This window comes from Podarcis cretensis (assembly GCF_951804945.1).
Source record: "Podarcis cretensis genome assembly, chromosome: 8".
Lineage (NCBI taxonomy): Eukaryota > Metazoa > Chordata > Lepidosauria > Squamata > Lacertidae > Podarcis > Podarcis cretensis.
In genome coordinates, this window is record NC_137177.1 from 52,527,852 (window position 1) to 52,543,862 (window position 16,011).

Below are 16,011 nucleotides of genomic sequence, written 5' to 3' on the forward strand. Positions count from 1 at the left end.
TATTGAATTATATTGTTTGTAAGCCACCCTGGAACGTTTCTTAATGAAGGGCAGTATAAAAATGTCTTAAATAATTGAAAATGGAAATGAGTTATTCTGCATATTTGTTTGGGCAAAAAATGTTTCTTTCCAGTTCTTCAAATATGGAGTCTTTTTGGGACCTTAAATGTGTAAAAGCAAATGCATGTTTACTCAGAAGTGAGTATTACTGTGTTCAAGGGGGCTTACTCTCAGGATTGGATTTTTTTCCACCCTGACCTTGGAGTAAGCTCTGTTGAATGAAGTGGGATTGAATTCCAGGTAATATGCACTATTATTCTAGCAAAAGCTTGAATAGGTCAGAGTCCATGCTGTCAAGATGCATGAGACGTTCAGGTCAGTTTTAAGATACCATAAACCTCTTTGTTTTTGCTTTAACAAGACCCACCAGGAATTTACAAATCTTAGTTATGTTTGGGGAGGGGTATGTTGGTTGTTAGAGCAAAGCTCTTAACTGTTTTATTTGTTCATAATTAACACATTATTATTATATATTGTTTTTATATATAGCTCTTAAGTTATATTCAAGTGGTCACTCAGTATCACCAAGAGAACTTTCAGATGTGCTCCCAGAGAAGCTAAAAATCCAACAGCAAGACCCACCCATTCTCACAAGGGAAGCTGCTGATCACCACAAAGCTGGCTCCCTTCTTTCTGATTTGGGGGCCTTTTGAAAGCCCCACTCCATTTCAGCTGGTCATCTTCACTCAGCACAGAATGTCCTCAAAGCAAAACTGGAATGGGTGGTGAGGAGAAGAGGAACCACAGAGGAAGCGTGTATGTGGACAAGCACACGCACAGAGTACTTGAAAGTTGAAAAGGAAACCTTAGTGCAAAGGATGGGGGAAGTCTTCCAGATTTCTTAATCTCTGATGCTGGACACGTGTCCTTGACTAAGCCCTGGTGATTCCTGGCTCAAATTAACCTCTATAAACAAAATTGGAGAGAGGAGGGAAGACACCATCCACTAAAAACACCGTATTTACTCGTCTAATGCACCATCAAATCTAACATGCACCTTAATTTTCAGAACTTTGAAACAAACAAAAAAAGTATTTGCTGGCAAATGTAAATGTGCCATCGAATCTAAAGCGCACCTTAATTTTCACAATGTAATTTGGCCAAAAAAGGTGAGCATTAGATTTGAATAAATACGGTATGCTGAAAGTTACCAATCTACTGTATAAATAAATAAATAAATAAATAAATAAATAAATAAAATGTGGCCATTTAAAATGTTTATTTTTGGTTTTGCTTCGGGGTCAGTTGTCAGAAAATGAGAGTCTAACTCTTCCCTCCAAGTTTTTTTGGGCTGTACACCTTTGATATGACAGCTTTTATGCTTGGCTCCCTGGCTAGATAACCCTCAGATCAGCTTTGGTTTTGCCTCCAGACTGTACCCAGGTACCAGAATCTTTGATCTCAATCAATAGTTGTCAACCCTATTTGCTTTGGATGCAAGACTTTTATTTCAGATTGCAAGTCTTCAACCGAGGATAAACACTCTCAAAGCACCTGCTGCTCTTTAATGCTCATAACACACATACTTTTAAACTTGTAAGTTGTGATCTCTATTGTCAACCACCACTGTTCTTGGTTTTCTTCTAGTGCTTTTCTTCTAGTGCCAGAAAAAGGAGGGGAGGAGGAAATGCTACTTCAGCTCAAAAAGCGACTTACAGCCCTCGTTGGCTAGTGCCCAAGAACTCCCTGGAGGCATACACAGGCGCGTGAGTAGCATCGATTGCCCAATACAGAAAGAACGGCTGTTGGCTGGCATGCTGTGTGCTAATGAAATCAAGGGCTTCCTGGAAATGACAAGAGAATCAACCTTAAATATGGCCACCCATGCTACATATGTATAAGCAAGCAAGCAGAAAGTGCCTGTGGGTTTTAAAGAATGTTTTATCAGAATACAGAGTACCTGTAAGTACATTTGAGTTAGGTTGGCTTCCCCCGTCTTATGGTCAATTTTTACATCTTCGTAATACCTAGAAAGTTTTAAACAAAAAACAGAAAAAATGTTCCAGATGTTTTACAGGATATGGCAGTGGGGGAATAAGTGCTTTGCTCCCCATCAGTCCCCTGGGAAGATGGAGGCGAGTCACTATGTAATAAGAAACGTTACTCCATGTACGCAAACCATGAATACAATCTCAAATAGCTCTGCTCTGTTTCGCTGAGGATTGCTTTTTTGGCTGTTTATCTTATCTAGTTTGATCCAGCTTTCCCCAACACTGGGCCCTCCAGATATATAGGAGTACAGCTCCCATCATAGCCAGCACAGCCAATGGTCAGGGGTGGTAGGAGTTAGGAACCCAACAACGTGGAAGCTGTTGTTCAAAGTATCTGGAGGCTACAAGGTTGGGGGAAACTGCATTAATGTCAGAGTAGATAATGCATAAACAGGACCTTTTCCACCCACTCATAAGCACACTAGACTGGGCAGCACCGCAGACAAAAACACATTTAATGCCACACAGAAAGCAATCAGAGGCACTTCTTAATATCTCTTACCTTTAAATGGAGACATACTATATTTCTGTAGAGGAAAGTGTAACTTAGAAGGGGCCTTCAGAGTGCTTTTCTCAGGAGTAACATTGGCTGGTGGATTTCAGCCAAAGTTACAGCAGAAGAGTAAGCCAGTTGGGGGGGGCGGGTGTTTCCTAACTTCCGAGTGATTAACTCTGCAACCTTGTCATTGTTAATGGAGTTCTCATACATAATTCACTGCATATGGCAGCTCCTCAGGGGGTACTGCAAGCCCGCTCTGTGTGCGTATCAGGTGGTATTTCCATCACTTCACCTCGGGTGCCTGGTGTGTCTCAGTAAGTGTTGACGTGTGGTGGAATTTCTGGAAAATGCAGCCCTGCAGAGGTCCTTGATCCAGAAGCCTAGAGCCCCCTGGCCTCTTACAGGGGGAAAAAAGGCAAACGCCAGCACGTTATGCTCTGCTGGAAGGAAGGAAGGGCAGCAGAATGGAGCCCTAGGCCCTCTTCTGTAGCGGAGCTTAAAAGGAGCCAGAAAAAGCAGAAGAAAAGCAAAAGGCAACAAGGCACAGGTGACATAGAAAAGCGGCTACCTGCCAATCATTTCCCAGTCCCTGTAAAAAGGGATGTTAGGCACTGCCTTGTTATCGTAAGGTCCAAAATGGCAATTAGGGGATCCAAACCACTCATCAAATCCGTGCCTCAAGGGATGGAACTCAGGTCTGTGGCCAAGGTGCCTAGAAAAGATTAACAAAAAGAAACAACCAGTTTGGGATGCATAAGAGAAGATCAATCACCCTATCAGCACTCACAAAAAATGCACTGTAACGAAGAAGCTGACAGATAACCCATGGTTAAGAAATAGACAATGAAAGGCCCACAGCTAACTAATTCAGATAATTTGCCTTTGGGGGCTTCCTGGTCCATCACCTGTAACCCCCCAAAGTCCCTTGCTGGACCATTTCCTCTGCTGAACCCTGCACAGCACTTATCAATAGTAGTTTCCATGGCTCAAAAATATGTGGAAAATGTAATATACCCTTCACCTGATACTCTTCAGATTTTCTTGACTACAAGTACCATCAGTCCAAGCCAGCTTTGCTGTGCTAGCTGCAGCTTATGGCGGCTGTTGTCCAGAACATCTGAAGGGCTCCAGGTTGGCAAAGACTGATGTAACCTTGTGCCATTTCCAGAGCCAGAGCAGGCATTGATGCTAGCCCACATAGTTCCTTATCCTGCTCCATAAGGAAAAGAGGAATGATGATGGCAAATGAGAAAATCGAACCCAACATGCTTAATTTGACTAATTAAAGCTTAAGGCGGGTGCTGGCTTTTCAGTTTTGGGTGCTCTTAGAGAAAAATGATTATCTGGATCCAATCCAGTCTGAGTTCAGGCTTAGCCTGAGAATGCACAATTAACTAGTGGCTAGGAGCACCTTTTACCAGCATTGGCTAGTGTACAAGCTGTAATCATTCCTTGCCATTCCTGGACAAAGATAGCCTGGTCACAGCAACCCATAACGTTGGTAACCTCAAGACTGGGTTACTGTAATCTGTTCCATGTGGGGCTGCCCTTAAAGCTGGTTCAGAAGCTGCAGGTACTGCAGAATTTGGCAGCTAGACTGCTGAGCAGAGCTGCCTGCTGTGATCATGGGATGCCATTGTTGAAAGAACTGAACTGGCTGCCAATTTGTCACCAAGCAATATTAAAGGGTTTTTATTGACATAGGCCTGGACACTTGAATTATGTTTTCTCCCATGCTGAGATTCTTAGATAAGGAAGTCTTAGTTGTGCCTCATCTTGCCTAGGGCCATGGTGTGACAATCCTTCTCTGTTGGGCAACCGAGCTCATGGAATCATTTCCTCCCTAAAATAAGGTGCAGACTCTGATGCGCTTTTGACGCCTGCTAACAACTTGCTTTTTCACTCAGGCATCTGCTGGTTTTTAAGACCAGGTATGTGGCAATATGCTTCATTGTTTTACTGTGGTTGGTCATATCGCATTGTTTACTGAGTTACTGTATTTTAAAATGTTAATTTTATTTTTGGAATCACATTGAAGGAAAGTATAGACCTATTTAAATGATTAAGTCACAGAATTCAGATTCTTTTGGGGGCAGAGTTTTGACCAGCTGGTTAAGCATGGAAGATTGCGCCAAACCATGTGACAAGTGGGGCAGGGGTGGGGCAGGCACTGGTCCTCTGCTTGCCCAGCATGGCCTACATTGTGCTGTTTTTTGTGGGGGGGGGGAAGCACCACAAAAAGGCAGCCTACAGAGTGAAGAATGCACTGCATTCCCTCTTCTGCGCTGCACCCCTTTACCGATTGGCAATGACATTCAGCCCTAGAAACAGGCTGACACAACAGGCGCCAGGTCTAACCAATCCGGTGCTTCCTACCCTCACAAGAGGAACTATGCTGCAAGCTCAGACTTAATTAGCTTTCTGCTATGGCTCTGAGGTTGTTTGAGACTTGCTGCTTTCCAGATAACTCCCTGGAACCAATCTGTATCTGTGCTGTTTATTTCCTTTCCCCAGGTGTATGAATTTACATTTATTAGCACTCAGCTGCATCCCATTGCCTGCAGCCCACTGAGCTGTATTTTTCTTCTTCGGCAGTCTGCTGTTTGGATTTGCAGCAATAAATAATTCACGGGTGTGGGTTCATTTGCTTTCTTTCCTAGGACGGTGCTTCTAGTGGCAAACAGCTTGATCATCAGTGAATGTTCGATAGCTTGTTGGCAAATCCCCTGAAATATATGCATCCTTTCTTGGCCTGTGTTATTTTGCCCCTGTTTTTAATCTGCCCTTCCTCCAAGGAACAATGTCACCCTGCTGCCCTTTTATCTTCAATGAGGTGTAACGTAAGTTGAGCTGCCAACCAGGAGTCACATATACTGTACAGCCAAGCAAGGTGTTTGAACCCAGGTCCCCCTGGACTCTCTATTAACAATGACCCTTGAATCTGCTTCCCAAACCAATGGAAAAAAATGCTCGTGTAGGTGCTGCATTTATTAGCTGTATTATCCTGGCCTGACATTTTTTGCATGACACACTTTATCTCCAGAAAGATTTGGCTATTAATTCTGTTGCAGAATGTGCTACTTGAAATTGGAGGAATCCAATGTGGTGCCCTCTAGATATTGGTAGACCACAACTACTACTGTCTATGACCACTGGGCCCTGCTGACCGGGACTGGCTATCCTTGCTTTAAATTTGTTACAGCGGCAACCAAGGCCAACACACTTCAAAGTCAGAACCTTTGGGTCTGTGTATGGTTGCCTCATATGGTGAGCCACTCAATTTACACACTGACTCTATCTGCCCAGGCTGGTATTTTGAATCCTTCAGGGCAGAAAACCCCACAACAGGCTTGCCTGTTCCAGTTAAGGTCTATCCTGAACTGAAGTGTAATTTTGCATCCTTTTGACCATTCTTCAGTCCCGATTTCTAGCTTGTTTCTCAATTCTGCCTCCTGGTTTCTCCTTTAGTCCTGGGCTTACTCTTTGGTCCTGACTACTGGCTTCAACCCACAGCTCCCAGTTCCTGGCTCACTGCCCAGCCCCAGCAGTGGCATCCTTTGCCACAAAGACTTGCACATGCAATTTTACAATGCACTTTGATCTAAGAACTCCCCAATCCTGAGTCGCCGCATTAATAGATCAGGGAGGTGGCAGTGTAGCTGCAGGTGCTAAGGCCACAGAGTAGAAAGGAGGAGGTGTGTCTTTTAGGTTAGAAGGTAAGACCAAACTATGGTCCTTAAACACATGAACATTTCAAACAGAAGAATCCCCTTAAGGAAAAAGTTACAAAACCCTGCCTGAGCCACTGATCTCTTCATCAGCAGTAAATTCATACACCAATCTGGGAAGTCAATCGTCAGGGGAGCAATAGGAAGAGAACAGTCATCTCTGTCTCTCTCCTTTTTTCTTCTAAAGTGGCTCAGAAATCACACTTTCCTCCTCAGCTGCTGTGAGCCTTTTCTTAACAACCATGATTTATATAAAAGAACCATTTTCAGTGGCCTTGCCGTTACCTTTGTTAACACCTGCGCCAGCACCACAGAGGTTTGTCATCAATTTCAATGATCCAACTCTTAGCTCTTTTAAAAGTGCTCCTGGGATACAGCACAAGCAGATTGTGGGTCAATATTTGTTCAGTAGTTCCCGGTTTACCCTCTGCCCGCCTAGATTATGCTATGACTCCTCGGAAGAGTGCTAGCATCAGTCCTTCTCTCCTTGGGGAAGGGAATGCATCTCTGAAGCCACTCAATAACTCTGCTATTCAAGCAGGATCAAAAAGGAATAGCTTACAATTTAGGCAGAAAGTGCCATACCTCAGAGATCAACACATTTTGCAAGGGCCAAAGATAAAAGATTTGATGACTGCTTATGGCATGCTCTGGCAATGCAGGTTTGTAATTTCTTATGAAAATAAGTGCAGCATGTTGCCTCTATTATACGATAGTCCTTGGCTCTAAAATTAGTCACAGCAGGTGGTGGGGGGACGATTCCCTGCCAAGATTTCTGAAGACAGAAATCACAAACTAAACCAACTTATTTGAACTCTGATTCTCTCACATATAAAGCAAGCCATACAAAAAAAGGGACATATTCAAAAAGGAGCTTTACCATTTGCCAACGATCTTATTGACATAGCCTGTTTTCTTCAGCAATTCTGGAAGGAGGAGCTCAGAATCTGGGATGCCCCCTGTTATGACCTGAGGGGTGTAGGCTGCATTAAGACAAAAACACTTCAGCCAAATGAGAAGGTTTGCAGGTGGTAACTTTATTTATTAACTGTACAGTGGTACCTCGGTTTAAGAACAGCCCTGTTTACAAACTATTCGGTTTAAGAAAGCCGCAAAACTGGAAGTTGTTGTCACAGTTTGCGAACTTTACGTTGGTCTAAGAACAGAAGCCTAACGGTGGAAGGGCTCCGGTGGCGGGAGGCCTCCTTAGGGAAAGCATGCCAAGTGGGATTGGGGGATAGGACAAGACAGGTCAGAAAGACAGGTGGATTAGGGATTAGCAGGATTTAAGTGAGGTGTAGCTGATACGGTAACCTCCAGATGTAGTAGACTACAACTTCCATCTGTCTCTGCCAGCATGGCCAATAGATGGGGATGATGGGAATTGCAGTCTAAAATTGCAAGTAAGGCACCAGGTTGGGGAAGACTGATCTATTATTTATTTATTTCATAAAATTTATACGCCACTTGATTGTAAAAAAACAACACCTCAAAGCCATTTACAAAATAGATAATGCAATAAGATTAGCAATAAAAATAATTAACAATGATTTAGAACATTCAAAAAATTAAATCAACAATAAACTAAAAATAGATTAAAACATGTGCCATCTTCATTCTAAATATCTGGCCCAAATTGCACCAAATATTAGAGGACATTTCACGTAACTATCTGTGTCCATTCAGTTTCATGTCTAAAACTTTCTTCTCTCAACAGCAGGTTCCACTGCAGTGGTGTAGCTAGCCACTCAGGTGCCCGGGGCAAGCTGAGTGGCCCATGGGGGCAGGGCAAGCTGCCCACTGTAGGGCAGCTGATGGGGAGTCAAAAGGCAGAAGCAAGTCCCACACTGCTGTTTTGGGCAGTGCAAAACCTGCAAGCACCTGCGCCACCGTGTCACTCCCAGGAGAGACGCGTGGCTCAGGCGTGCTGTAGGCCCCAAGGTAAGTGCCATCTCCCGCAGTGTGGTGCCCAGTGCCCCCTGCCCCCCCCAGCTATGCCTCTGTTCCATTGATTCCCAAGGTATTTCTTAAAGCAGAGAGCCAGTCAATTGTTTTTAGAAACACGAAGAATGCAGAGGGGCAGGGAACAAGCCAATACAGTGGTACCTCGGGTTAAGTACTTAATTCATTCCGGAGGTCCGTTCTTAACCTGAAACTGTTCTTAACCTGAAGCACCACTTTAGATAATGGGGCCTCCTGCTGCTGCCGCACCACCGGAGCATGATTTCTGTTCTCATCCTGAAGCAAAGTTCTTAACCCAAGGTACTATTTCTGGGTTAGCAGAGTCTGTAACCTGAAGCGTATGTAACCCGAGGCACCACTGTATGGCAAACCTGCTTGCACCATGCACTGAGGTGCAAATTTGCCCTCTGGCTCCCTCACAAGCAAGTGGAGGAGAGCCGCTTCCTTTCCTAAATGGTTTCTGTGTTCAATGAGAAGCAAAGCACTTTCGATAATGTGAATGTGGTCTGTTTGTGCACATATCACCTGAGCAGGAGAGTCCACTTGTGGTTTTCTAGATAGCAGCTCTCAGATTTGTACCCTGGGCACTGAACTAAAAGAATGGGCAACTAACAGGCCAACCCCCCACAGGAGCTGAAGGATACAGACTTAATAAACTTGGTCCCACTGACACGGGCAGAGCATTGGACAGAACACGTTTGCCAGAAGTCTAAACTGATCACTTGCAGACAGATTTTTCTCTCTTCCTCCCATTTTGGGTCTCCCCCTCCCACTTTCCCCCCTCTTTCTCTCCAAGTTCCCCCCATCTGAACGAAATCAGGCTAGGAGCTCACAGGTGCCCACTCTGCTTTAAAGCATATCTCAGTTTTCTGTTCATTCTATTATTCCCAAATGAGAAAAACTGCAGCCTGCAGATCAGGGAGGTACCACGGCTGAATGGCTAAGAGGGTCAGCCACCCACATTGCTGGTAGTTAGGAGGACTAAAATAAATTCTTTCTAAAGACCCTGGGGATTCCCTGCCTCAGTACATCAGTGGCAGAACACATGCTCTAAAGACTCAACCTCTGATGTTGCTCTTTAAAAATGAGAACAGGGAAAAGTAGGCCTGCGGTAAACTTCTTCCGGAGACCTGAACAGCCACCAGTCATCAATGCAGATAGTAACAAGCTACATGGTGGATTGCTCAGAATTAGGTGACAAGCCCCCTTTCATGCCTCAAACAAAGGACATGCAGATCAGGCCTCAGACCGTTAGCTAATTTTAAATGCATGCATTCTTCCGTACTTCTTATGGACTTCTAATATACAAGCATCCCTCCACTGTCAGCTAAGAGATGAACACCCACACTTGCCAATATGCAGCACCAATCCGGAGCTGTAAATGCATGCTCTAAAACATATGGTCTCCTACAGCATCTGCCATTTTGGAACAAACAATCCTAACACCAACTAGATCGGCCGCAAATCAGCTCAAGCTGGCACCTCCCAACAGGAGTGCTAGAGCAAAGCACTCATTGTGGACAGCTTGGCCCTTGCCTGGCTTAGTAGGAAGAACATATTTCTATAAGAGTGTATTTCAAACATATTGCTAACCTTCCATAATAACATGCAATTCTTCTCTTCACTCCACCCGCCTTTTGCTGAATCTTAATTAACCTATCCAATAAAACAACTTCTTTAGCAGCAAAAGCAAAAACAGATTTAACAACCTGAGCACTAGAATTTGTACTGTAGCAGGAACATTTGGAGACATTCTCTTTATGCAGGAAGTCTTAGGTCTGCTTCAGGCTACTATCTGTATCATAGTTAAGATGATCGCAAGCAAGCTTTCATAAGCCTCAGGCTTTCACACTTGCCCTCTTTGCATGCGAGCAGAGAAGAGAGAATGCTTCTGCTTTCCCTTTAAAACAAACTGCACTTCTCTGTTGTGTACAAATTCAGGGAACTATGGTTTATTCTGACCCTGGTTAGTTAACAAAGCCGGCTATTAAACCACGGTGTGTTTGTTTGTTTGTTTGAACTACAGTAGTTAGAATGAACCACAGTTCCTGTAGTTTGTGTATAACAGGAAACTGCAGTTTGTCCTCAAGTGAAGAGTGGAACCTTTTTCTCTCCTCAGTTTGCATGCAGAGAAGAGGCAGTCATGACAGTCAGTAACAGGGGCAGGTTCATTCAAGATCCTATAAACCCTGTTAGCTAGACTAGCAACACCAGGCTTATTTGTTTGCAATACAACCCTGATTCTAAGCCTGGCAATTACTTCCATGATCTCAAAAAAGATTAATTTCTGAGTAAATGTGCTTAGGATTGCAGCCTATTGTAAACTGCATGGAGGTCTTTTGTTCCAGTAAGTAGTATATATACATTTTGTTAAGTAATGAATGAATGAATGAATAAATAAATAAATAAATAAATCTTTAGTAGGGGAACTTGAAGCAAGACCCCAACATTTGGGTTGCAAAAGTAAAGGCTCATTTGCTGGAAAAGAAGGACATACCATTTCTGGCATGGGCATTTGTGGTGTAGAAGCCATTCCTGATGGGGAGACGACCAGTTAAGAGTGCTGCTCTTGCTGAGGAGAGAAAAGTAAGGGGTGGGGGCACACAGAAGTAACTGTATATATCAGTTGGGTGACTTTCTTTTCTTAGACAACATCCTTCCTGCTTCAGTTTTACTATTTCATCACATGCAGTTACCACAATCTCAGTCCGTGTGGCTGGGGGAGAGCTTGGAGGCATTTCGAGGAAACAGTTACCAGTATTATAATGTCCTCCAACATAACAATTTCTGCTATTATTTTTCTTTAAGAAAATGTGTTCCTAGAGTATTAGGTTCTAGTACTGCTACTATTATTTATCAAAGCACATTTGATTTGCAACCTTAATCTTTAGAAGTTGAAGACAGCAATTTGCCTAATGTGATTTCATGACAGAGGTACGATTTGTACCAAGCCCAACTCTCCACCCCCTAGACAGCACTGCTTCTCTAGAGCTTTGGAGTTTACTCACATGGAGAACAAAGAGGGTTGGCAGTGTAGAAGCTTGGGAAAAGCATTCCTTCTGCAGCCATCTGGTCTAAATTTGGGGTTTCTTTGGAAGGTTGCCCAAACACACCTAGGTCACCCCAGCCCATCTGAAGACATACCAGGACACAAGACAAATAAACGACAATCAGTTGAAAGGACTAGTGTACATTTTTATCATTCAGCTATTTAAAAACTTTACTGTAGCATCCACCACTGTAATACCCAAGCACATTGTACAATGATTTCCACTGCTCAGCTGCCTGTTTAATGGCGAGCAGCCTTTTCGGCTTCATGGAAGCAACATGGATTATTGCAGGGCAGCGAAGGGGAGAGAACAGTGTCAAGTGACCTTCAAAAACACAAGGAACAGGTTATTCACCATTTCCAGTTTTGTACAATAGGAGGTGTGCTGGCAGCATCCATCTGACAAAACACACTATGGGTGAAGCCAAGAAGCAGATCACACCATCCCTGGCAACACCTCTATGGGAAGAACTGCATCACATTTTCAGAAACCCTTCTGTATGAAATGTCAGGCTGGGACAGATCAAAGGTTCACAGAGTCCAGTATTCTGCCTCTATCAATGGTCACTCCGATGCCCCAAAGAAGCTCAAAAGTTGAGCAAGATGCAAATAAGCCATTCACTGCTGTATGCTTTCAGTGACAAGCAATCACAAATATGCTGCTTCTGAACACAGAAGTTCCATTTCTAACTGTAAAGACCAATAGCCATTGTTAGACCAATTCTCCATGATTTCCCCCTAATCCTCCTTTCAAATTCACGACCCCAACTTTGTGAGTGAATTCATTCTTAACACAAATTATGTATGGCTTGATGAAGCAAGTTGTTTTGTGGTAGTTGCATGAATCCCCCCCTGGGATGGGGCAAAATCAAGAGAACTTCTAACCTTTTGGAAAATGGCACCATACCTAGCTTGTCCTTGCTGGCACCTGCAGCTAAAACACTCATTCCTGCTTCAACTGCAACTTTTTCTTGACACATATTTACTGAATATAATAAGGAAAGGAGGGTGAGGGGATGAGAACCTTTTTGTAGCATAGGAAAATACTCAAATCAACAGGAGCCCCCTTTTTAAGGGGGAAAAAAATTACACCAACAATTTCAAGCAGCTAAAAACAGAGTGCAAAGAGTAATAGCCTGAAACTAAAAAGAAATGCAAGAAACACATTAGAAAGCATTTTTCTAACACTACGGTCAGCAGAACAGTGGAATAATTTCCCTAAAATGGCTTATGAATCACAATCACGAGGTGCTCAAAAACAGACCGAGGCCCCAGACCTGAACTCTTGTAGCAAGTTCATATTGCTAAGCCTTTTACTGAGACCAAGCAGTGTCCACTGTGCACAATCCTCCTCACTTCAGTAGGACTAAGCAAGTTTGTGACCCTTGTGTGAGGGACAGTTTTTTTAAGTGCTCAAAGTGCGCACTCTTATATGACAACAGCCCTGTAATGCTTGGGTCTTTTATTCGCATATGTCAGATGCGAGAGAGTAGCTTACTGAATCTCATATGGACCTAAAATATTGGTCTGTGCTGAAAGAAATGCAGTGGCGCAATAAGGATTGCAGCAGCTTAATACATATGTTAGTCTTGACTAAGGCCACATAGTGCATTGATGGCAAAGGGAATCCAAAATGGTGACGTTCAGATTAATAGCACGCGAGTAGTTACTTTATTACTTCTTGGCAGCAATACAGGTGAAAAGCAAAAGGATTGCTCCACTTGAGACAAAAGGGAGAGGAATATCTAAACACTTGATACAAGCTGCAGAATAGGCACCCTTGTGCAAAATTTCCAACTCAAAGAACAACGGTTCCAGCTGCTAGCCCTCTATTTCTGAGTGGTTTTTACTGTCCTTTGCATAAGCCACAGGGCAGTTTACAACAAGGCAAACAGTTAAAAATCCATTAAAAAACCCAATCCTTTAAAAACACGTAACAAAAAAATCACTGCTGAAAGCCTGAAAAAAAATGTGTCCTAACTAACCGCCTAAAACCACTGAGAAATTAGGCCAGGAAGGAGAGGGTTCCATTGAAAAGGCCCTTTCCCAGGCCCCCCACACCATGTATTTCATGCAATTTATTATTTAGAAATAAACCTCATTTATTTAGAAATGTATTTCACACAATTTATTTGTAACACACCATTCCTCCACCACCAACACAATCTCTGTAAAACTCCAAGCTGGCCCAGAAGCCTATTCATACATTTATGGCATTTCCCTCCTATCTTTCATCAGGACGGTCAAATGTCATCTTACAAAAGAACTACAGCCCAGCTTACATACCAAGGCAGGGATTCTGCATCAAAGTGCAATACTCCAGCTGATAAGCCATTTGCCTCAAATGAGCATCCAGCACCCTGCCTACTTCGTGCCACATATCTGCTTTGGGACACCCCTCCAACACTCCCAAACCAGTCCTTAAAGAAGGTTTGGAGAACCTGATCTACGCTGCAGACCAGGTCTTCATCTCTCCAACTCCTCATGGGACAAATTCTGTCACAGTGACATAAGGTGATAACTGTTGCCACAAAGGGCTTGCAAAGAGATGTGTGTGGTGTGTTAAAGTGCTACTGATCAGCAGGCTTGTAGTCACTGCCTATCAGTTGATAGCTGGTGCCTTTGAAGTTGCTTTCTGTAGGAATCAGCTATGTAATGGAGTTCCCCATTGAGAAATCGGTTCTGCAGTAAATCCAGTCATGTCTTGACTATTGACATATGATGCCAGGTGTGGGGCAAGTGGACATGCTGTAGGGAAAAGAGCCTCCCAGGCCAAATTTGGCCCATGGGTCGGAGGTTCCCCATCACTGCCTTAAAGGGAAACCATTCCTCTCTCTTCCATCTTGTGGAAGGGGTGGAGAAACTGTAACTCAAAAAGAGGTTTGAAGAGCTAGGTCAACAAGTAACCAATTACTGTATTATTATTTTTGCCCCGCTACCTTCCCCAGGAAAACCTGGTCTTCAACACTGAACAAATGACAATTTGGGCTTTCCAGAGATTGCTGTTTGCTCCAATTCAGTGGCAAAGAATGTGTTTTCATGAGGAAAGTGCCAGGACAAAAAAACCCCTATTCGGACACAGTGCTTTAAAGCATGGGCCCGTGCCTAAAAACGCAGCAAAAAGGGAAGTCTGGATGAGCCCTCATTGTAATTTTCAGCCTAACTTACCTCACACAGAGTTGTTGTGAGGATAAAATGAATGAGAGAAGTATGTATGCCACTTTGAGCTCCTTGGAGGAAAATATAAACATAATTTTAAAAAATGTAATAATGTGCAAATTGACCCCCAAAGATAAAGCACCAGTGTTTTGAAAGCAACCGATATTACCTTGAATGCATCAGTGCCAAAGGTCAGCTCTTCAGACACCGAGATATCAGAGCTTCATGGTAACTCTTCCTCTCTATCAAAATTCAGAATGGAAGCTCCTTGGGGCAGGGAATTGTCTTTTGACCAACATTCATTGATGTGGTGGTGCCTGTATATATGTGTGTTACCATTCATGTATATTCATGTATATGGATGGTATAATCCTAGAACTAGGCTTCTGTTAATTTACTGGAGCCATTTTCTAATACATATCACACTTATTTATTTAATTGATTTCTATCCCACCTCTCCTCCAAGGAGCTCAAGGGGTGATAAGTGGTTCTCCCCCATCTCCCCATTTTATCCTTACAACAACGCTGTGAGGTAGCTTAGGCTTACAGGCAGCGATTGGCCAAAGGTCACCCGGAAAGTTTTATGGCTGAGGGGGGATTTGAAGCTTGGTCTCCCAGCTCCTGGTCTTCACTCTCTAACCACACTGTCTAATATAAATTCATACATTACACACACATACATATATATATATATATATATATGCACATCGTTTAATACAGTACACACACACACATACCGTACCAGTGAATGTGTAAATGACAGACACACACATATATATACACCCTCCCAAATGTTTCACACCTACCAAATGGGCTCCACAATGGAAGCAATGCTACTCTCAACACCCCACTTCCTCCAGGAAGCAGACCCACCCAGCGCTCCCCAGAGAGGTGGCCCTTTCCGCCCATTCCCAGGCTCCCTCTCACCTCCTGACCCCTTTTCCTCACGAGAGGAGGAAGCCCCCCCCCCCCCGCCCACTTGCAGGGACCATCCCTCCTTCCCATTCCACCTCCCCTTCCCAGGCTCACATCGTCCATCAACAGCAAGACCAAGTTAGGGGGTCGTGGTAGAGTGGTGTTGGCGGCCCTGCCCAGGCCGCACAGGCCCAGCAGCAGAAGCAGTCTCGTCTCCATGGCAACCACTCCAAGCCCACCGCGAGTCCGAAAAAAAGTTGGGGAAGAGGGAACGGCCCAAGGGGCACGTGGGAACACTCAGGGTAACTAGAAAGTCACTACCGGTTCTCCATTGAACGCGCTGAGTTAAAGACATGGGCGGGACTCAAGAGGGAGCACTTTAGAAAGAAGGAAAGAGCCCACGCCACACTTTTGGCATATGGTATGGTTTTAATTATATGTAGTAACCCACCCACAATATGGGAGTTTTGTAAATATAGGTGAAATAATTGCTCCTGGCCCCGCATATGGCGGCAGCGGATATGCTGTTCAAAAATAGCTGGAAGTGGGAGGAGACTGCCTGGTAACCCTCGCCTGCAGTCTCTATGTAGGAACAAGAGTCTGGGCCGGCTCATTCACTCGCGCCTGAGGAGAGTCACGTGCGCAGAG

At 43.9% G+C, this 16,011-nt stretch overlaps 1 protein-coding gene across 3 annotated transcripts in view; it reads right to left on the bottom strand.

Annotated features, from left to right (window-relative positions):
* The window catches only part of GALNS (galactosamine (N-acetyl)-6-sulfatase), a 50,599-nt gene extending 34,840 nt beyond the window's left edge, over positions 1 to 15,759 (bottom strand). Inside the window, exons 1-7 of one of the 3 annotated variants that reach the window (XM_079988849.1) lie at positions 15,478 to 15,759; positions 11,249 to 11,372; positions 10,738 to 10,812; positions 7,159 to 7,261; positions 3,119 to 3,262; positions 1,961 to 2,027; positions 1,717 to 1,844 (exon numbers count right to left, since the gene is read on the bottom strand). In XM_079988849.1, coding sequence (XP_079844975.1) covers positions 1,717 to 1,844; positions 1,961 to 2,027; positions 3,119 to 3,262; positions 7,159 to 7,261; positions 10,738 to 10,812; positions 11,249 to 11,372; positions 15,478 to 15,582 — 746 coding nt within the window. In that variant the 5' untranslated portion in view covers positions 15,583 to 15,759. Of the gene's footprint in view, positions 1 to 1,716; positions 1,845 to 1,960; positions 2,028 to 3,118; positions 3,263 to 7,158; positions 7,262 to 9,833; positions 9,856 to 10,737; positions 10,813 to 11,248; positions 11,373 to 15,477 lie in introns of those variants that run through there. The other 2 variants (XM_079988850.1, XM_079988851.1) reach the window with 2 other exon arrangements.
* Positions 15,760 to 16,011: the final 252 nt, after the last annotated feature.